Source organism: Apiospora kogelbergensis, assembly GCF_038363985.1.
Source record: "Apiospora kogelbergensis strain CBS 113332 chromosome Unknown utg000002l_segment0_segment0, whole genome shotgun sequence".
Lineage (NCBI taxonomy): Eukaryota > Fungi > Ascomycota > Sordariomycetes > Amphisphaeriales > Apiosporaceae > Apiospora > Apiospora kogelbergensis.
The window spans coordinates 106,201-128,473 of record NW_027117419.1 but is presented as its reverse complement, the minus strand read 5'-3'; the positions used below and the strand labels follow the sequence as shown (position 1 = coordinate 128,473).

General features: G+C 53.0%; 2 protein-coding genes across 2 annotated transcripts; one reads left to right on the top strand and one right to left on the bottom strand.

Moving 5' to 3' along the window:
- Positions 1-2,864: 2,864 nt before the first annotated feature.
- On the top strand, positions 2,865-3,105 carry PG998_002942 (uncharacterized protein; the record flags this gene model as incomplete). Its single annotated transcript, XM_066869760.1, has 2 exons — positions 2,865-2,938; positions 2,988-3,105. The coding sequence occupies 2 exons, from the start codon at positions 2,865-2,867 to the stop codon at positions 3,103-3,105; spliced, it is 192 nt and encodes a 63-aa protein (XP_066733510.1).
- A 1,488-nt stretch (positions 3,106-4,593) lies between these two features.
- On the bottom strand, positions 4,594-8,292 carry PG998_002941 (uncharacterized protein; the record flags this gene model as incomplete). Its single annotated transcript, XM_066869759.1, has 2 exons — positions 4,594-5,087; positions 5,457-8,292. 2 exons carry the CDS (start codon positions 8,290-8,292, stop codon positions 4,594-4,596), a joined length of 3,330 nt encoding a protein of 1,109 aa, XP_066733509.1.
- Positions 8,293-22,273: the final 13,981 nt, after the last annotated feature.

Sequence of the window (22,273 nt, the reverse complement as noted above, 5' to 3'; positions counted from 1 at the left end):
GCTGTTCACCCGGATGATCCAGCGACAGTGTTGCTCCTTTGCTCCATCCTTTACGAGCTTAAAGACCTCCGTTCCGTCCTAAACCACGGTGGCTACCAATGGGGCTCTACAGGCGTCTGAACTGGACCATTGACCCCCTATTTGACTTGTAATCTGCTGCTGTTCACTACCTTCTATAATTTTGGGCGATGGATCAGCAACTATGCCCTCAGGTATTCAAATAGTAGTATGCGTTCGCTGTACCCCAGATCCTCAATACTGCTCTTCTGGTTCGTACATATCAGTATCATAAGGCAATAACGGTTTGCATCTGTTTCCGACCATGCTACCTGAAAATTCCATGATCATATTGGCTTTGTACCTCAAGATACGGCTATCAAAAGAAACCGGTGCATTGCTGTACGTGTACAAACGGAGTGGCTTACGCAGCTCATTTCGAAGTTCTTCAAGGCTCTTTTGGCGGCGCGCAGCGGACGGTCTCTCCTGTAGCGACCCATCATGTGTACCAGCAGGAATGTTTGCGTATGAACTGTCCGAGTAGTACAGATTGTTCTGGCTCTGCCTAAGATCACGGAGTGTCAAATGATTTGTTCGGATGAGACTCTCATCATGGCAATACCTGTAATACGTGAAGCACCTCAGGGATCGTTTAGATACCTCCACGGATAGCTACTTCATCTTGAGATATCGAATTACGTATACTGAAGTTGCAGTCTTCACCTTGTCAAGGAAAGGACGTATGAGATAGGTGTGTTAGCAGCGATAGGTTGCCACTCGAGCAGAACTGATTTCCACTGCCGCATATGTCGTCTACGATCGTAGTTAGGCAGCCTCCGCTTGAATTAGTACAGAGCCCACTGCTTTTACGTCTGACCCATAGGCCAAAGACTAAACTATCTCGTAGCCACAAAGATGTCGTGGTGGTAACAAGGGTATGTCAGCTTTTCACCGAAGCGCTCATATACATGGCATGGCGCCAGGACACATGAGGGCGAAGAACTGGTTAGTGATCAATATTTCCGAATCGGGTAATTCGGATTAAGCTTAAATGCAGGATATTCAATGCACACTGTGTTCCCGTGCCACAGCTGAGTGACCCTAACGACTTGGCGGGGTTGCGGCCCCCTGTGTGTGTAAGAACAGCCGCAGGGCTAGACCGGAAGCGGGAATTTGGATTCAGTAATCAACGAACCTTTTTGGGTCTTCTTACTTCCGGTTCATAAGGTAGGCCCTGTCATCCTCGCTATCCTCGTTTTGAATGAGCCTTCCTTTAAATCTGGCCGTCTTGCCCACATCTTTACGTACCATTCCTGGCCGATTGATTGATGATACGTAGTCCTATCTAGCTCATCGCCTGTTCCCGAGTACCAACGCTCCAATGGGTGACCGGCTCTTCTGTATCTTCAACCCCCATGGTGAGTACCCTTATCCATTGCGCGCGCAAAGCCCGACCGTGCATTGATCAAGCTATAAATGCTTCGATATACAGCGCCTAAGGAGGACGCGGTAGTAAAGAGACGGCGCTAACTCTGACAGGCGCAGAAGTAGGTCCCTCCTCCTCTTGATCTACTGATCAATCCTACTCTGGGTTAGGATGTAATTATTTTAACACTTCCGACAGAACCTATCGCGACCGCAAGGAAATCTACCTCAAGTCGCTTGAAGAGGACCTGAAACAGTCGCAATACACATCAGTGGAACAACACGAGCAGGAATGAGCGCGAAGGATAGTGTCTGCGACAAGTATGGCCGAGTTTGGGGTACAAAAAACGTGATTGTCGGGGGATGCAATGTGATCCCTACGGGTGCAGCATGCAACCCCACCCTTACTGCCATTTGCTTTGCGATCGCAGGGGTGCAGAAGATCATCGAAGACATTGCCCCTGGATCTGCTAAACGGGGCTGATACACATAAAACGTCGGCAATTCTGTAATGCTATGAGTACTTTTTAATATAAAATACACTGAACTAAACTCCATTTCAAAATGTGGGATAGAGATGCAGCTGTTAGGAATTGGGTACACATTTGCGAACGATAATTGCTTGTATCGTCTCTCGTTGTCTCGGTATAGAATTTTCGAGTCATTCAGTCGTCTCAGTAGTGTTGCAGCGGCAAGATGTTGAGGAATTCGATAGATAGGACGGATTTGACAGCGTTCAGTTGTAGGGCGACATGCATAAGTACAGTCTAGGGAGCGTTAGTTTCCTCACCTTTAGTGGCAGCAGGCCTGGCTTTTAGTGGGCAATACACTAAGCTACGGGGGCTAAGTGCCTAGGCATGGGCAGTGCTTTCCACTACTAGGGTTGTCTGGTCGGCCCTAACTCTGTTCTGACGACGTACTCCATAATGAACGGCGCAATGTCGAAAGAGAATTTCATTCAGCTCGATACTAGTCAGTAACCAAAACGACTATATAACTCAACCACTATGCCCTGTATTCGCCTCTTCGCAGTCAGTCGCAGCATCTACCACGCTATGATGCTGATTGGACGGCAGTGCTCGCATGGTCGCGCGGGGTCGCCCCTCGCAGCAATGTCAGCCGCTTCAGGCTGGCGCCTACGGCATCTGGGCATCTGGCAAGCTCGAGACTCGACACACCCGATGACTTCGCTATCCTAAAGTATATGCCAGGAGAATCGAAAGAATCAATCGCCATACCTGAGATCCTGGCTTAAACCGACGTTCTACCAGCATGAACCCGATGGATTCGAGCAGGAACTCCAGTCCGCCTTTGAGGATCCTCTCACTAGGTACGTCTTCGGTGTTCATACGCGATGCACTGTCTAACAGCCTAAGATGGCGGCGGCATCCGTGAGAAGTCAAGCCTCCTGATCCTAGAGAAGATGATGAAACGTATTCGTGATGAGCGAGGATTTAGCGAAATCCCTAAACCATGCGATTACTTTTGACCTTATCGGCGGTACAAGTACAGGAGGGTATGCGTCCTTTTTTCCTGTCTGTTCTACCTGCTGATAACCCTACTAGGATTATTGCGATCATGCTTGGCAGATTAGGTATGACGGTTAACGCGTGTATAGAAGCGTACGATCAGATTAGCCAGACCGCCTTCACCCGGAAGCTCACGCTACTCCCAATTCTTTGACCGAAAGGTGTCTTTTCTGCGAAAGCCTTAGAGGCTGCTATCAAACAAGTCGTTCGAGAGAACTGTGTCCGTGGGCTTCGTCTCCACCAGCTCGAGCAGCCGGATACTGTCATCATGAACAAACTGCGTGCAGCTGGTGTCGGTGTCCATCTTGCTTTTGACGATGTGGTGGTGTCGAAGCTGGAAGTTGTAGGATGAACGAGACGAGAAATATCTACATTGGGATTTGTTCTTTGTGGAGTGTACATGGACGGATTTGTGAGAATTACCACTTCTGTTGATTGTTTACCTGCTGCGTGGCGGCCTTAATCGACTGTCTAGCCCTTTGTTCCTACCCAACGCTGTAGGTTCCCTAGAGCTTACCAGTCTAAAATGAATGCGGGGAAAGAGACGGGCCGATGGGTCGTTGCTTAAAATCAGCCAAGTCGTGAGGATAAGGTCGTGATCATCTCATGCGCGGTTTGCCCTTGTAGAGATCGTGGAGCTTCCCAAGGTATTACTGACCCTTGCCCAAAATAAAACATCAGCGAGGTCCTAGTGGAGATGATGGTACTGAAATATCCTGTATATATTGCGGTGACTCCGAATGAAGTGTCTAGACAAGGCTGTTCCTTTTAGGTAGGTAGCGGTAGCTACCCCGCTAGGTTCCGGGCGAAGAGGCCCAGCAAGCCGCCGCGGGGACCGATCAAAATTCAAACCGGGATTGTAATACAGCAAGTAGCTGAATAGGCCAACCAGGCACCAGGGGGCATTGTCGCTGCGACTAGCAAATGCCGGAAGCTACAGTGATGGGTCAGTGGCGCAGTCGCTCCACCGAGCAGGTGCTAAAGGGCAGACGCTAACGTAGTGACCAACTGATCTCCCCTAATTGAATCGCTATCCGTATGAGTATCATAAATTCCCATTGGTAGAACTGGCAACTAGTGGGGGGTTGCTCATTGCCTGTGGGCCGTAAGCGCTATCAGAGGTACGTACTGGATAAGCCCAGCGCCATTATCTGAGCACCGTATAATCGCATAGCTCCACACTTCTGAATGTCCGGGGAGCCACAAAAGGAAGAAGCACAGCCCACCTATTTCATCGCTTTCTGCTTAGGCCTTGCTTAGCCATTTGTCTGCATTTTATTAGTGCATCGCCGTCTAATCGGATAACTTCACTGAAAGATTGATGTTGAAGGGTGCAATAGGTCTGTATTGACATCCTCGGGCTTGACGATGAAGGATAGATGAATGCCTAGCCCCAATGGCGGGCTTATAACAGTGAGATTCCCTAGGACACTGCTCAGGCCATAGACCACCATCCCACCCAGCATACTTAGAACAGTGCTGACAACTAACCTATGATGCGATAAACAAAGTAAGCACAGAGACAAAGGGAAAACAATCCCGTAGTGTATTCATAACAAGCTAAAGGATATAAATAAATGATGTGCCCTAGGACCCTACATTTGCAAAGATAGTAGAAATATAGGAGACGTATCACGATCTCTCAGCCAGTAGAGGAAGCCAACACGTTCTCAAGCCCTTCCTTAGCAAATTGCACGAAAAACACCCTCCCCGAAGCGCAGCCAATAGTGACCAAGGAACCAGACACAGCGGAGATGCTTGGCCAGGAATCGGGCGGCAGCCATAACAGGGGATTCCCACACCAAGTTATCCAGCTGCGATCCTCGCTAATGCCATAGCCAAGGGGTGTAAGTTCTTGCTGCAATAATAACTGGGTCGGCTGGCTACTGGTAGAGATGGCTCCAACATCGGTGAGAATTGACGAAGAATCCGGACTGAATAATAATGTCAAGGAAACTGTGCCTGTGTTAATGGTCTGCAACTCTGCGCCCGTTGCCGCGCCCCAGAGCTTGACGGTTCCGTCGTCCAACGCCGACGCCACGAGCTTGCCGTCGGGCGAGAACGCCACCGACTTGATCGAACTACGGTGGCCCGCGAGCGCCTGCCGGGGCACATGCTCTTCGAGAGAAATCCCGGCTGCACGTACTTGGCACCATCGCTATTGCAATATTGTGTTGGACGCATCCGTGGGCCTTACTCCGGACGCGCACCTAGGGCGTCCCTCTCATCAGGTGTTTACCGATTGTCTCGGATTCTTTGAGTAAGTCACGTTCTAGTAACTCTTACCACATGACTTATCAGCATATAGGGAAGCCTATAGAACCGTACCGCACCTCGCGACGGCAAAGCACTATTTTTTGTTCAATATATGCTACGACGCGAACCATCAGAGCGGCCGCCCTTCCCTGGATAAATGGGTACTTGGCATTACCGGGTATGCATTCAGCGTCGACCTCGGCCGTAAACTGATTGCGCCCAATTTCGCAAGTTCATCCACAAACTGACTGGCCGTTGGTGTTTCCATGCCGCGGCGCGAAACGAGCACGATGTCTCGAATGCCATGAGTGCTTGCCAGCCATTTGGCGACATGCTGGCCGATGCCTCCTAGCCCGCCCGTGACGAGAACTGCGCCGTCGGTCCGTATCAGTAGCTGCTGGGTCGGAACGACATCGGCTTGGACACGCCGGATCTGCGGCACAAGAATGCGCTCTTGTCTAACAATGCATTCGGGCTCGTCATCCAGCATCATAGCCGATGAGAGAGTCTCTTGTGCAACCGGACCGTCTCCCAGATCTATTAGTCGTAGTTTTAATTCTGGGTGCTCGTTACGAGCGACACGCACCAAGCCCCAAAGCGGGCCAGGAGTCGGTGTTGTAACTCGATCATCACGACTGCCGCCGACAACCTGATTTGTGATCCAGACGATTGGTGGCAGGAAGCCGGTCTTTACCGCTTCTTGGAGTTGGATCAAGGCTGTGGCGATGTAATCGTGAGTCTGGTCTACGACGGAAGAGGAGCCCGTAAAACCCCATGTACACAGCAAGCCGTCGAACTCTTTAGCTTGTTCAAGGTACCGTACCGGATGCACAAAGATTCCTTCTCGATTCAGGGCTATGATCAACTCCTCAATTAGAGGAGATTCTGCCAATGGGCTGAACAAACCCCATGTGCCAGTCCGGAGTGTCGGTCTGGTGTCGACTTGAAGCCATTCGATTTCAAACCGGGAATTGACAATGCCCTGACTTGGTGTGGCACCATTGACTTGATTATTGTCGTTTGTTGGCAATTTTCGTCGCTGTGGTCGGAATCGCTTCCTCTGGAATGCGTAGGTCGGCAGAATGACTGGCCGACAATCGAAAGGCCTAAAGAACCCGGCCCAATCCACCGCCACGGAACGCACGTGCAGGGCGGAAAGACTATGCAGGATGACGGGAAGCGCATTTCTGCTGGGATTGAGAGACGGTAGAAACGTAACCGTTGCGCCATGATCTGCTAAACATAGGGCACCCATCCCAGACAGCAGTGGGCGAGTGCCCAGCTCAAGGAACGTATTGATACCATGATCGTGAAGTGTTCCCATAGCGTCGCAGAAGAGGACCGTTTTACGTGCCTGCTGAACCCAGTACTCTGGTTTCTCGAGTTCACCCTCTTCGGCCATTCTTCCCGTCGCGCTGCTGACAATGGCAATCTTGGGGCGAGCGAATCGAACTGTATTGGCTACCCCCAGAAAAGTGTTCATCATATCATCGATGTGGTGGGAGTGGAAGGCATGGGATGTGTCAAGAGCCTTCACCCTGCAGCCTTTCAATGAGAAATGATCAGCCACATCATTGATAGAACCGAAATCACCAGATATGACGGTCTGTGACGGGCCATTTTGACACGCAATCTGGACTTGACCGACAAGACCCAGTGCGTCTATCGCGTCGTTAATTTGAGCGCTATGGGCCTCCACTGATATCATCCCTCCGCGATGAGGCAATGCCTGCATCAGGCGGCCTCGTTCCGCCACCAGTCGACAGGCATCGGCGAGGTCGAAAACACCAGCTACATGAGCGGCTGCAAGCTCGCCGACGCTGTGTCCCAGGACGACCTCGGGCCGTACGCCCCAGCTTTCCCATAGCTGCCAAAGCGAGACCCCAAGAGCAAATATCGCCGGCTGGGCGAAGTCGGTACGCTTCAGCAAGGCAGCGTGTTCGCTGGCAGGATCGGCCCACATGACGCTGAGAAGCGGGACTGGAAGGTCGGAGAAGTGAGCCACTACCTGGTCTAGTGCTTGGCGAAATGTAGGATATGTCTCGTACAACTCTTTGCCCATCCCCAGCACTTGACTGCCCTGTCCGGTAAACAGCATGGCGAGACGTGGTTTCTCGGCATGGTCACCAGTATTGGCAGCAGTAGAAGCAACTGAGTTCAACTTGTCCAGCAATTCGACTTTAGCCCCCGCAACCAGCACAAGACGTTTGCAGAAATGGTTGCGGGTCGTTGCGAGCGAATATGCTACATCGCCGAGATGGCTATCGTCGATGTGACAGAGGTGCTCGTGCAGCTTTCGAGCCTGCGCCTGGAGCGCTGCCTCCGTTTTGCCGGACAAGAGGAACGGTGCCAAAAATGGTTGGGGAGTGCGAACACAGGTCCTATAGGGATCGAGGCTTCTGGGTGCTTCCTCTACGACAACATGTGCGTTGGTGCCGCCGATGCCAAAGGCGCTCACACCCGCGCGACGCGGCCTTCCGCTTCTTGCCTTCCATGGTCGGGGATCTTGCGCCGGCATCATGTTGGAACCTTGCCAGTCCACGCCGAGGGTCGGCTTACTGATGTGTAATGATCGTGGTAGCATGTTGTTCTGCATCGCCATTACCACTTTTATCACCCCAGCCAGGCCGGCGCCGGCTTGTATATGGCCGAGATTGGATTTAGCCGAGCCGATCCACAATGTGTGTGCATCGCCGCCTCCACGACCGCCGAAGACCTCGGCCAGAGCCGTTGCTTCGATCGGGTCGCCGAGCTTAGTTCCAGTTCCGTGAGCCTCGACATAGTCAATATCGTTAGCCTGTAGCTGAGACGCGGCAAGCGCAGTGCGGATGAGCTTCTGTTGTGCAGGCCCATTAGGCGTAGTCAGACTGGCGCTGCGTCCATCGTTGTTCATCGCAGTCCCCCGGAGAACGGCATGGATCCGATTGCCATCTCTTTTGGCATCAGATAAACGCTTAAGAACGACCACGGTGGAACCTTCGCCCCAGCTGGTCCCTTGCGTATTGGCGTCGAACGGTCGGCAGCACCCATCAGCCGACATACCACCCAATCGTTGAAACTCGACATGGAGCGCCGGCGAGAGCATAAGAGTCACACCCCCGGCAACGGCCAAGTCACACTCACCGCCGCGCAATGCGTTAGATGCTAAGTGTGTGCTCACTAGAGATGAGGAACAGGCCGTGTCCACTGTAAGGGACGGGCCCTCCAAGCCGAGCGCGTATGATACACGGCCAGCCAGGGTAGCGTTGGCGGAGCCTGTCACCGTATATCCATCGAGTTCCGCAGTTGCGACGTCGCAACTCTTCCAAACTGCTTTTCACAGGCCTGCGCGTTCCCAGTCCTCATCCTGGCACGGAACCTCGCGCCGATTGCCAGCGCTCGCCGGGCGGCTTGACGAGGATGCTATGGCGAACTGCTGGCCAAGGGTGAGCGGCGATCCAGCTCCAGCTCGGTCCGAAGGAAGGCGTGTTCGAGGGGTGCGATTTCCAATAGTGTGTCAGCGCTTATGCTGCGCTAGCAGAGATTGCGCTTATTTAGGAAGATTTGGGAAGTTGTTTCGCAAAATCAAGGACAAGATGTACAACAATCAGTAGGTCTCCAGTGATGTCGGGCTTTTATAGCGGGCTCATATCCGGTCTTGCCCAGGGTGCTTGCCCAGGGTGCTTTACCAGGGTGCTTTACCAGTACGGCAGATGTGCTCTAGGAGTGTTGACGAGACGCGGTGCGTCGGGACTTTCGTGACGTAGGTGCGTCGCAGAAGTTCAATTGTATATTTTGCCCACTTACCTGTGTCTTTGCCCGTGATTCGGCGCCTCTAAGAGATCGAGACGTTTAATCTTCTTGTTCTACATTCGCTTGTACTGGCGTTCCCAGGGCCAGGCCTCGCTTAGGTGTCCCTTGGACGCTGGATCCGCCTTGCATGCGTCACCAGGGCGTGCCAGTCACATACCTGAACTAGGAGCGGGGAAGGCCTCCGCATCCTTGGCGTTCATGGAACACCCGAATGCGCATGAACGTCTCCACATTGTAGCTCCCACATTGGGTGTAGGATCCGATCAGGTGAGCAAAATCCGATGCGGCAGGTCGGCGGCTGGCGATTGGCGATAGTATCCAGGCAAGACGCTGTGCAGCAGGTGTTGGCCAGTACAATGCCACCTTGTTGCGCCTCAAGATGTGGTGAAGGCAAAGATGCTAACGAGCTAGGACGGGACAGAGCATGGCCACTGCACCATTTTCGTGTGGTGCTCACCTTGTCTGGCGCGGGCGTAAACTCGTCTACGTTGAAGATTGTATGCGGAGAACTCAGCTTGGAGATTCGGTATGACGCCTGGTTTGGCATGACATGGCACTGCTATTGGTAGGCGGCTCAGGTAGAACTGCGCTTAACGTCTTATAGCTCGTTTCTTGACACAGATGTTCTAGTGCAAGCATGCTCGGCATGCCGAACCGGTAGGGAAACACGTCCTTGGAGCATGGGTCGTTCGGCTTGTGGGACAGCCGCAGAGGTGGTATGTAGTTGGGCAGTTGCTCTGTGTCTTGCATCTGGCTACAGCACGCTCAGGCTCTTTGTCGGCCCAGTTCGTTTCCTATCTTGATTGCATCTTGCGAACGGGGTATCTGCGTCCCTTGTCTGGTCCGAGTGCTCCGACATTGGCTGCGCTGGGAGAAAGCCTGCAGTTATTAGGCCGCATCGGTAGGCAAGCGCTGGGTAGGCCATAGCAACCTGGCGGCATTCCGGTTGTCTCCTTTGCATGACTCGTGCCGAGTCCTGTTCTCTCCCGACCGTAGGCAGCCAACCAACAGCAGAGGCGGCATGGTTCATTGCGCCAAGCGTAAGCGGGAATGCTGCCACGCCGAGCCTAGCCGGATAGTGGCATTCTGCTGAACGCGAAATTGCGGTCCGTGTAGTCGGAACCCAATCAGCGGCCATCACGGTCATGTCTGCATCCGGGGACGGTCAATCGTCGCTGCTGCGGGGTATGGCACTGCACGGGAAGAGAAATCCAACGAAGAGACTTCGAGCGTCACCGCCCCGTACTCGATTGTTCATCGTCCGGGCTGTCATTGTTGTTATTTCGTCACAATGTTGGAGGCAAGAGAATGGAAGTCGCATTAGAGTTACCTGGACTACTCGGGCCGGCTTCTGCTCTGACCGACCCATTTGGGTGTGGAGCGACTGGTCTTACTGCAGGGCTCTCGTATGGGTCGCGACAAGTCTCACTAGCGAGCCATGGCCGGGGTAAATGGAGCACACAGAAGCCCCATCGTACTTATAGCCACTAGTCAATCAATGCAGGCTCGGATACTCTAGGAAACAAATCGCAAGAAGTCGGCCATGGTGCATTCGTTGGGAAGTAGAAGGAGCCTACGAACATCGGAGCCAGTCTCCGCCATTCCGTCCAGCCAGCCATTTGTCCACTTGCCGTAACTACGCCAGAACAGCCGAGCAAACTGATAGGAGTTATGCGACGTCTTCGTCGGGCGCTGCCAGTAGGCCAAAGCCGACCGCCGGTTGGTATTGGGAGCAATTGCGTGGGTGGGCCAAATGCTAAAGTGGAACTCTTCCGTGGCTCGCAGTCTCCTGCGTTGGTCCTGTTGCATGAATAGCCGGACCATGGTAGTCACTGGCCTTGCGTCCTCCGATCGAATCCTCCGCGTCGTATTATAGGCAATCCCCACTGCCTGCGTCTTGGAGGTACAAACGCCGATCGGGTGCTTCCTGGCCATGCACGACCAGGTACGTTTCCTATGACGGCCGTTCCGTTGTGGCCTCCGTTGTGGCCTCGAAATGGCGGCGGTCGCGCCTCGAGGTTGTAGGGATTGCGGCCGGATACTGTTGGGGAATTCGAGTCACGAAGTCGGCGTTGAGCGCATCGTGCGGCGGCGGGCATACTCGCTGACTGGCAATGTGACGGTGGAGCAGTCTACTTATGGAAGACGAGTGAGGGGGTATCAGACAATGAGCGTAAAGTAGGTAAGCGTAGTGGCAGCAAGAGGAGATGGGAGGGGAAGTGGAAGGAGAGTGAGAGGTAGAGAACGAGAGGGAGAGAACGAGGGAACAAGAGAGGGGACGAGAGAGGGCGAGAGGGCGACGGGAAGTGGAAGGAGAGTGAGAGGGAGAGACCGAGAGGGAGAGAACGAGGGAACAAGAGAGGGGACGAGAGAGGGCGAGAGGGCGACGGGACGAGGGAACGTGTGACAAGGGAACGAGAGAGACGAGGGAACGAGAGAGGGCGAAGGAATGGGCAAGGGCGAAGGAATGGGCGAGAGGGGCGAGCGGAGCAAGAAAGGGAGCGAGAGGGAGCAAGGGAGAAAAAGAGGAAAAAGAGAGGGAGGGACAAACATGGCCCAGGAGGCGAAGAGGGACATAGATGCAGGAGTAGATCCTGGAGCCGTGACACTGGCAGAAGGGACCAGAAAACACTCCCCGAGAGGCGCATAGCCAGCTTTGGAGGAGAGTCACTCATGTCGCCGGTTGTGCCGTAGCGGTGGCTGGGATGGCAGTGGACGTCTGTAGAGGAGCCGAAACGCCAGACGGAAGACATGGGCAGGAACCACACACAGCATGTACGTAGGGGCCCACCTTGACAGACCTTAGTCGTCGACACGATTATATAAAGGCGACCTTCTCCAGCGCAGTCAAGGTTTCTTTTCTTCTTTCTTTCCTTGTGCATCCTTTTGGATCACCCCCTTCCCTCCAGCGACTTACTACCTCCTGGGGTTGGGTTTGCCTTTCAGAGACTTACTACCTCCTGGGGTTGGCTCTGCCTTTCAGCGACTTATTACCTCCTGGGGCATCCTTCCTTTCAGCGACTTATTACCTCCTGGGGCACCCTTCCTTTCAGCGACTTACTACCTCCTGGGGTTGGCTCTGCCTTTCAGCGACTTATTACCTCCTGAGGCACCCTTCCTTTCAGCGACTTATTACCTCCTGGGGCACCCTTCCTTTCAGCGACTTACTACCTCCTGGGGTTGGCTCTACCTTTCAGCGACTTATTACCTCCTGGGGCACCCTTCCTTTCAGCGACTTATTACCTCCTGAGGCACCCTTCCTTTCAGCGACTTATTACCTCCTGGGGCACCCTTCCTTTCAGCGACTTACTACCTCCTGGGGTTGGGTTTTTTTCTTTCTTCTGCCTTTCAGAGTCTGGGGTTGGCTCTGCCTTTCAGCGACTTATTACCTCCTGAGGCACCCTTCCTTTCAGCGACTTATTACCTCCTGGGGCAGCCCTCCCTTCAACGACTTTCCTCTTGGGGTTGGGTTTTTCGTTGGGCTCCGGCAGTCCGAGTCATCTCCTGCCGGATAATCCAACGGGCTCTGCCACCCATCCAGTCGAGCATCTCCTGCGGAGTGGTATCGAGCCTGGCTCTGGCGTCCGCAGTTCGAGTCATCTCCTGCCCGCCTTGGCCACCCGGGTTTTCCTCCTACATTCGAGCATCTCATGTACCGAGGTTTTTCCCTGCACCTGCTAGTGGCAGTGCGGCCAGCGAAGCCGGCCTCTGCGCCTGTACGTGGTGCTGGCTACGAACCTGTTCGCGCGGATCGGGCAGTCCCGACCCCGTGAGCAGAGCCAATGCAGAGACGCGAATAGAATAGATGAATATAATGTATTGGTGCATACTTACGTACATACATGGCACTTTACCCTTTCCCTCGCCGTGCTTCTTGAATGGCAAATCGTCGCCGCCGCCCGTAGTTTTCCATGACCCTGCGCCCTGATTCCGCGCTCGTGCGGTCACTCGCTCTCGTATTGTAGCACGGACTGCATAGATCCATGTGGTTTGGCAACACGTACTCGTCAAGGCGTACTGCGGTGGACATGCCGCCGCCGGAACCGCTCGTGCTCGTTCGCCAGTGCAATGTCTGCCTGTGTTCATCTGGGGTGGAAACAACTGCGCTTGGCTCTGAGGAGGCCGAAAGTCGAATGGACGTTCGCCGGAACGGACGCACCCCAGAACTGGTCCACGACGATGCGAGACCTTGCTGCTTCGCCTCTCCGAGGGTATGTACATCCTCCCGCGCTCTTTCCGGTCCTTGATCACAATGTCGCCCACGCAATTCTGCAGACATCTAGACTGGCTCAGGAACGGGTCGGTCAGTGGCGCGCCGAAACCATCCAGCGTCTAAATCAGCGACCCAGAACCAGCACCGAAAGGGCTGTTCACGCGCGGGGGCGGAAGCGGTACTGGAGCCACTCGGGTGTGGGAAGCAGTGCTAATCCAGAACCGGATCCCAGCCCCGGTCCATCTCGTTCTGCTGATCTGGCGCTCGACTGAGGACCATAGGATGGAATGCCTCTGAGTCAGAATCCACGCCAGAACACGGTGGTACGTCCCACGCGTAGAGTCCGGACTGACGGCAGCTGCAGATGAGCCGCTTGCTCACGAATAGGCCAAAGATCCGAAATCACACGCTGGCGGCCGCTTTCGGTGCAGGCTCACTTCGACCCTCCGCCACGTCTGCTCCGGAGTCGGATGCTGCTAATCGGCTCTTGCACGGCTATGCTTCACAAGTCGTACTTTGTCCAGAACGTCGCCTCTGCCCATACGTGTAGGTTATGGATCAGTACTTCCCAATTGGAAAGCCCAACTCCGCGCCTGACAGCCCAGCCACCAAACCGTGCTGGGCTCGCATCCATGCTTGCTGCTTCATTACAGCACCGCACGAATTGGCCACAGAAATACCAGTTTTGGGGCCAAGGCTCTCGGTGAGTTGCATATTCCATTATCCTCCGTCCACCTTGCTCTCCTTCACCTGTAATTTCCTCTATTCATCCGTCACTTCCATCCACGCCGACATGCTCCCTTCGCAGCGATACGGTGCACAGCGTCCGCGCCACCCACGGCGGGCCCGACCATCAGCAAGCCATGCCACCACGGCGCCCGCGCCTGCACCCGCTCCTGCCCCTACGCCCAAGACTGTCGCTCCTTCTGCCACGCAGCTCCAGCCTCCGAACCAACAACCACTGTCCTTTCCAGACGTTCCCAACTTCTTCGACGACCAAGAAGGCTACGACTCGGGCCCCTTCAGCTCTCCGCTACCGTAGGTCCCTCCACATCCAGTCCGCGCGTTGTACTGAAAACGAAGAACGTCGGGCGACACCCAAGAACTGCTGCACAAGGTGAATGAGCTGTTGGAAAAGTTCAACGCCGTCCAGTCCGAGCTGGCCCTCCACAACGAAAAGTAAGTCTATCCCCGCCCGTACGGCATAGCTCTCTTACTCACGCACGCCCACGTCTCGCCAGATTCACAACTTTGTAGGTCTCCACCGCCGTCGCAACGATGCGCTTATCTGACCACAGTGCCCGGACAGCACACAGAAGGTCGAACAGCTGTACGTCACCGTGTGTTCAGTCTGGCGCAGATCGTCAACTGACATCGAATACAGGCTCCTGCAGCAAATCCAAAGGCTCACGGGATGGTTGTCGCAGGCGAAAGCCCTGTTGGAGCGATTCGTCCCCGTGGCCGACGCCGACCCCTTGGGCGACACCTTTTTCGATCAGGTGTAAGGCTTCGCAAGAGGATATTGGATATCAGTGGATTGGGCTATAGGGAGTCGCTGTGTGCCGGCGCGCCTGTTTCGGGTTCGACAGTCATTCGAAACAGTGAATATCAATCATGGTCGATGTGCTGTCGTCTCTCTTGTAAACGGTCACCTCAACTGGTATTCTTGGTAGTCACTGTCCATGCTGCCGTGCTCAAGTCGCGAACTTGTCCCCGCCCCCATTGTGCTCGCTACCATGCTGTGCTGGATTGCAGCTTGTATTGTCGGTCGTCGGTCGTCCGCGTACGTTATGCGGGGGGTTGCCAGTGCGATACGAAGATTCGCCGTTTTCGTGCCTACTCAATTCCGTCGATATGTCGGATAAGAAGTTGATCATGGCATTTGTTGCTGTTTTGAGCTTTGCTTGTAATTAAACCGGTAGTCCGCCCCCACATGGCACAGCCGCGTTTTCCTGTGGCTGACGAGCGTCACCCCCTTAACCTGCTTCTTCCACCTCCAAGCTTCATGCGCTTTTGGCACGTGGGCCGAGCGACAATGACTTCTATGCAATGGTCACAGTCAAAATAATCAACCATCAATACAGGTAGTAAAGCTTCATTTCCGATATTCTACCAACAATTCTACGGCAGGTCCCCCATACTACGTAGCACATTCTGTGCTAGCTTGTCGAGATCGTCAAGTGCTGCGTAGTCATGCATATCTCTGCCGTTTGTTCTCAGCATAAAAGACCTGGCTTGCCTCTCGCTTGCCATGACTTCCCTCGCGACTTTCCATCTCGGCCGACTCTGCCAACACCATCAGTGGGCTGATCTGGGGAGTGACAGAGCTCGGCTGCCGTGCGGGCATCGACAACCATGCGCGGGCTGAACGGGTATCGTCGAATAGCGACCATTCAGTCATTCTGACACAGAATTGGCGAAGCCAAGTTATCGTGGCATGATGATGATGCCCTTCCAGCGAACGGTTTGTGTAGTATTCGAGAAGCAGTGCACACAGTTCCTGGATATTGGGATATTGTCTCAATAGCGTCTCTCTATTGCGCCTGTCCTTGCGAACTCCCTTGCGAACTCTCTGAGCGACAAGCCGAATATCCTCAAGTTCGAAATCTGGAGGCTGCGCTTCTTTGTCGAGCAGCAGCTTCGCGAGCGCTGGTCTACCATGGTGCGTGGAAAGAGCATGCGCAATAGGCGTCATGCCCAAACCACCCCGCCCGTCCCGTTTTGCACTTGCCGTGACGCCTCGGACCTATAACTCTACGAGACAAGACTCATCCTTAGTAAAGACATAGACTTGGCGCGGGTGAAGACATCGAATACTGCAGTGGTTCGTCTCGCTCTGACTCTCACAAATGCATGGCTATGAACTAGCGAGTGATATCATGCCACACCCGATCGTAGTAAAGCCAAGTACAAAGAAGCGAGCTCGTATATAATGCCAAGCTCAACCCCAGAGATTCCAAGAAATTCGCGAGAATATATAAGCCAGTGATTTCTTCTTAGAGATTCTTTTTTTCTTTCGTTCTTTCATCATTTTATCCACGGGCACAATAAATTGAACACGAACAGCTTTTCACCTTACAACGCCACTGCTGTAGTACCAAGCAATTGGTGTATTTTCGTTTCAGCCCAGAAACCAATCATCCGAAATGTCATCCCACAGTGAGTTACTTGCCTGATCATGGGTGTATAGTGGTTGACTTTTTACAAGGCATCTTCGACGTCCTAACAAAGTTCGAAGCACTACTATGCCAGCTTGAGGATGGAGACATACAGCACAAGGACACGGGTATGGAGTTCAGCGATTTGTACTTAATGGCTCAGGAGTACTACAGCTCTCTCGATTATCTACACCAGCTGAATTTGATGGATATGTTCGCGAGGAGTTCTTGCTTTATCAAGTTTTAGTTACAACACTACGGACAAGCCGAAGTGACTAGTCACCAGAACTAGGGGTTGTCTGCTCGAACATGGCTCTGGACACTCACTGGGTTACGCTCTGGATAGCTAAAGGTGCCACAGCGGGTGGCGGTCCTACTGAACACATCGCCATGCTTCTGGCGCCGGAGCTACCACTCCATCTTGGGAGTCACCATGGTAGCCTACCTAGCACCAATACAAGCGGAAATTGTCATAAGCAGCGGTTGTAGGCAGCAGATACATGTTACTGATCCCGCCCAAATAGTCGATGAGCAAGTGAGAAAGGTAGGACGTCAAATAGATGGGGCTTTTGCAGGTCAGTTGCTCCACAATCGGAGGGATCTACGCCAAACCGGGTTCGGGTTTCCGACCGTATATCCACATTTGATATGGTCAATAATATGGACTCCCCCTATTATAACCAGAGCAAAACGGAAGAGGCCCAGGAAGATGCTCCGGGCACTGCAAGGATACGAGAAGATACGGAGCCCAGATAATTCGTCTTCCCTTGGACACTGGGTTAACTCGACTAGATTGAGTTCCTCTGCTTCCCACGGCATCGGATACACTGTTAGCAGAAAAGAAGAGTATGACAAGTACTCGAAGGTGCTTGGGTCATATTACAATCATATTGGAAGTCGCTCAGGCCCTAAAAAATACTAAGAAGTGGGTACTAGCTATTTAATTTCATTTGTGTTGAAAGTTCTTCTAAATTTGGAAACGAGGATAGGATTTTGTGCCGCTATATATTAGGAGCCCGCAAGTATAAAATTCATCATTCCCAATCTCCACGCCTGAGCTCCTCCAATTGACGAGCTGCCTGCTTTCTTGACACAGTGCTCTGAAAGTATCGGCGCCTGTGTTGGACAGCTTGTTGGAGGGGCTGGGTAGCCCAAGGGGATATGAGAATGCTCGTAGCCTGCTACAGCCCATCCCCCATCGACGATATGTCATCCACATCCATCGGGACAGTCATGGTAGACCAGTTGAGGCTTGTTCCCTGGCCATCAAGCAACGGTGTGGCCCACGTTGGTGCTCCCAGACCCTGCAGGGACTCCGCAGTCAAGACTGCTGTCGCTGCCGGGCAAATGTTGCCCAGAGAGGTGCGTGAAGACATACTGAGATCCGACAGGAATATTTCGGTAGGCTCTGTTGCCACGTCGCCCGTAGATCCATCATATCCATAGCTGCTATGCGACTTTAGGCTGTTAGTGCTCTCGGCAATGGAATTGCCGAAGCTCGAATCGAGGCATGCTGTAGGCAGGGGCACAGCCTGGCCATTTGGAATACCATTTAACATGTTCAAGTAGACCGGGTGTGTATTCTGTTCTTGTAGCTGGTGTGGAAGGGCGAGATGCGTCAGGCCAAAGAAGCTGCCAGAATTCCCAGGCATGGTGGCTTTGAGGTGGTGCTGATTGGCCGCATTCGGCGTTATTGTGATAGGGATGTTTGGGCTGCTAGGAAGATACGTCCGTTGCTGATGATCATGTGACATTGGATCCAGTTTTGACAAGAATCGCCAGGTTGTGCCAGCCGTCGCCCTAGTTTGCTTTTTTAGACCACTTGCCTCTAAACATATTGGCTTTTTTACAGATATCAGAAAAGGTCCAGAGCACTACGCATCGGCTTCTCCAGGCGGGTTTGCCCGAACCCTCGTCGGGTGCCGACATGATTTCTTGGTACATGGCAATTTGCTGTAGCATATCGGACTGCGTAAGCAGCTTTTCGCCTTTGCTGTCACGCTCTCGCTTGGTTCGCTCCGTCCCGTCGTATTCAGCAAGCCGGAAGAAGGTGTTGGCCCAACTCGCAGCCGGGAAGTCGACCGTGATCTTGTCGCAAGAGCCGCCATGTGGTGAAGGACGACATGTGGCTCTGTAGTCCCATATGAGAGGCTCCAATGAGTCGAGGTACAACTCTCGAGGCTTAACGACATACGTCGAGCAGCGCCACATATGATGAGCAAGCTCCGGGCGGTCGATGTGGAACTCGACACATCCATCCAGATGGGTACCTGCTGGGAACCGACCTGTCCCATGCATGTCCAAAACAACGTCCATGTGGATGACATCGCAAGGCCCCATAACTCTGCGTGCCATACTCGTGTGTGAGGAATGCGTGTCGTCGAGAGCCGACGTAAGCCTCTTGTTCAGCTCAGGGAATTGTTGGCCCCACTTGGCCGAGATACCACGCACGGAATTGGATTCCGTTTGGGTAAGAGACTCGGTATATTCATGAAGCAAGTAGGTACGTGCTTCTTCTCGATCACCGTGCTGTAAACCATTGAGAAAATCCTTATTGCTGTTCTTTCTCAGATGCGGAAAATCGCCTTGGGCTTCCAACCGCGTGCCGTCAGGAGCATAGGCATCGGCTTGCAAACACGTCCCATCTTCAGTGAAGGCTTTTCCGCAGTCCTCGCTCAAGGTGAGTTCGGGGTGGGATGTGTAGATATGGCATCTTGTTGGCCGTAGAAAGACTTCATTGTCGGCTGCGAGAAGACGCGCAAAGTAAGCGTAGTTTGGACGTTCCTCTGGCAGACGTCCCTCCATTAACGCAGCAAGGACGGGGCTGTTCTGAAACGACTTGGTCTGGCCTCCCTCGTCTGCTTTTCCGTTCTTGCCATCCACGTCGTTCTTCCGTGGGAAGAAAAAATGTACTGCCAGTCACAATTAGCTATAGGGAGGGGAACGACAGTCTGTACTACTCATTGGGGATACTGACAGAGGGGCAGTGGTTTGAAGAGTTCTTTCAAAACTTGAATGTGGCTTGAGATTTGCTTCCTCGTTCGGTACTTTCGGTGAGCCGGGCGCCCAGGGCGCTTCTCACGATCCTTACCCACAGGGATTTCCTCTCCAGGACCTGGTGGGTCGAGGGTCCAGTGGTATATCCACAAGTATTCGCTTATTAGCATATTCCGACCATACAAGTTATCCTTCGACTTGTACTTCTGCTTGTCCATTATCGGCACGAGGAGGAGTGCTTGTGTCCGAGTTAGTGTTCGCCTCTATATAATTTGCAGATGAGAGGTATTAGCTGATTCGTCTTACCATCAAGGAATGCCCCTTCATGTCCCAGAGGCCAGGTCGGCTCCACGCCTTCCCTTTGCTTCCTAGCTACCATGGTATGATAGTCATGGAAGTATTTCGAGGCGCAGAGAGGGTTCTGGCTGCCTCCTAAGTGACCGGCCGGAGCGTCTCGTGGTAACATCTCGACGGAGCGAAAGCCTAATTGTCAAGATATCTTCTTTCCGGGGAGTTGAATGTGTTGGTTTGTCCTGGATTGTACGGAGAGTCAGTAGTACCGTCTGGTGGGTCCAATACCAAAGCAGCGAGTGGTTCGACGTTGGATGTCTGTGAAGTAGGCCAGGAGAGTATTTGATAGTTGTAATGCCCTGAGTCATAGGCTTTCTACCTCGAATGAGAGAGTTAACCAATGTAGTCGCTACTAGTGAGTATTTTTGAAGAATGTCCTTGATAGTCGGCGCTCAAGACAACGGAGCGCTGCTGAACATTCCAGAATTCGAATATGTACCTTGAGTTAGGCCACGAATCCTACGCATCAAAGTGAAATATATATGTAGGATGAATGACAGTGGCAGCCAGGCTTCGTAGCTCGAGGCCCAATCGTTAGAAGTGACCAACGCAGCACAGTACAGTACCCAACCTGCCATTTATGTGTTGATCATCTTACGAAGCTACTGATTTCTCGATTAGGAAGTGCTTCTTGGCAGCCGGTCCAGCCATGTTGCGTCTAATTCCACGCCGGCGTGGTCATGGCCCGGTACATACATACCATCCAACCTGCCGTAACCTTATGCACTGAAGGAACGGCTATCGCAGCGCTTGTACCGCCTACCGACACCCATTAGCATGTTGTTTGCCAGCGGATGTCTGAAACGGACCTAGGTTATAGCCAGGAGTACCGAATGCTTTCAGTATGTACAGTACTGTATGTTGCTGTATGATTCTCGCTCCATTCGAATCAGCGCACCACGTCAAAAAGGGTGAAATTGGAGACTACGGTCGTGCGGACCAGAATGGTTGTTTCGGCCCCCCACCATCTCTTAAGAATTGGAGGGACCCGAAAGTGAGCATCGACCCGCTGGTTGCGCTAGTGCTCTGCTACTCTTCCGACACTGCACTCCGACAGTAGGGCCAACAGGTCTGCAGCAAATACGAAACCAGAACCGGAAACAGCGCGCGAGGGTCTTCGAGCTCTCGACGGATGCGGCGAAAGACTACGCTGCTGGATGGTTCAGGCTCTGAGGCGACAGAGCTCTACCAGAACGGTATAAGCGGAGCGGGGGAACATCAGAAAGCAGGCAATAGAGGCTCTTTTGCGAAGTAGCTTATGGTGCATTTGGCCATCTTGCTGTCTTCGCCAGCTCTCTACGGTGTCCTACGAATAGCCTATGGTCCAAAACTGCCTGCAGCTCGGTCTCACTTTTGTTTAGTGCGGTAGTGCTTCCGCCTCTGGGTCTCCTTCCTGGCTTAGACACACAAGCCGTTCAATTAACCAAGTCTTGATCTGGGAAAGAAGTCCAATACTGGTCTAGGAAAGCAGAGTATTGGTCTAGATCCTGCTCCAACTCCCAGGTTGGACATTCATAGTCGACCCACTTTATAGAGTAGTAGAGAGCTCCGCTTCTGCTGTCGTGGTGGCCGATCACCGCGCCCATGTCATGATCCGACCTGCCCTCGATGATGGTGGGCCGCTGCTGGTCTTCCTGCCATACGGCCATAGAGCCGTCTCGTTCGCACACCCAGAGCAAGCTCTCATCTGGTCCATCTACCAGCCAGCGGTCCTGATTATGTGCTAGTACGCCATGGAATACGGCGTTGGGCGTCTGTAGGGTGTAGAGCACCCGCGCTACGATTAGATCTAATGACCAATGTGATCGTATCCCCGAGCCTTTCCAAGCGGATGTAGGGGTTTGCGTTGCCATATTGTATTATAACCTGACGTGTACCGTGAAAGAACTCGACGGCAAGCCGCAATGTGTGATTTGGATACTGACGACCGTACCGTAGGCAGTAGTGCAAGTTTGTACCGTATCTGTGTGTAGAACCGCCTCGTTATGTATATAGTGTCCACCCTGTTCCGGTTATGGCGTAAGCACATGATTACGCGAGTGCAGCTCTGTGGAGCCTTTATGGCATCCTCAGAACACAGTAGAAGCTCTATGAATCTGACGCGAAAGCGGCCCAGGCAAGAAAGCTCACATGATCCACCAGGGCCGACTCCGAAAAAGCGTCGCGGCCATTACCAGAAATCTCTAGCCTCAGAGGAGCTGCAGGTGTATTGCGTGAAACAGCAAGTCTTGTTCACAGGAACATTCAGCAACGAACCTTTTCACTGACAAAATCCATATCTGGTCGCCGCCCGACCCCATCGTGGATGGGTGTGGTTGTGTTCCTACGTACCATACACTACAGGAAAGCTGCGCGGCGACTACTAAGTACTTCTCTTGTGCCCATCCTAGCGATAGTAGCTGAATCAAAGCTTAAGCTGGAACAGATCGTGCTAGCGATAACTTCATAAGTGTACGAGAGGTCCCGGTGCTTGTTCGAGTACAGTGCTCCTTTCACCAGTTCATCCCCATCGAAATCAGTTGCTACTAGCTTTTTGTTTCACCGCGCAGGGAATC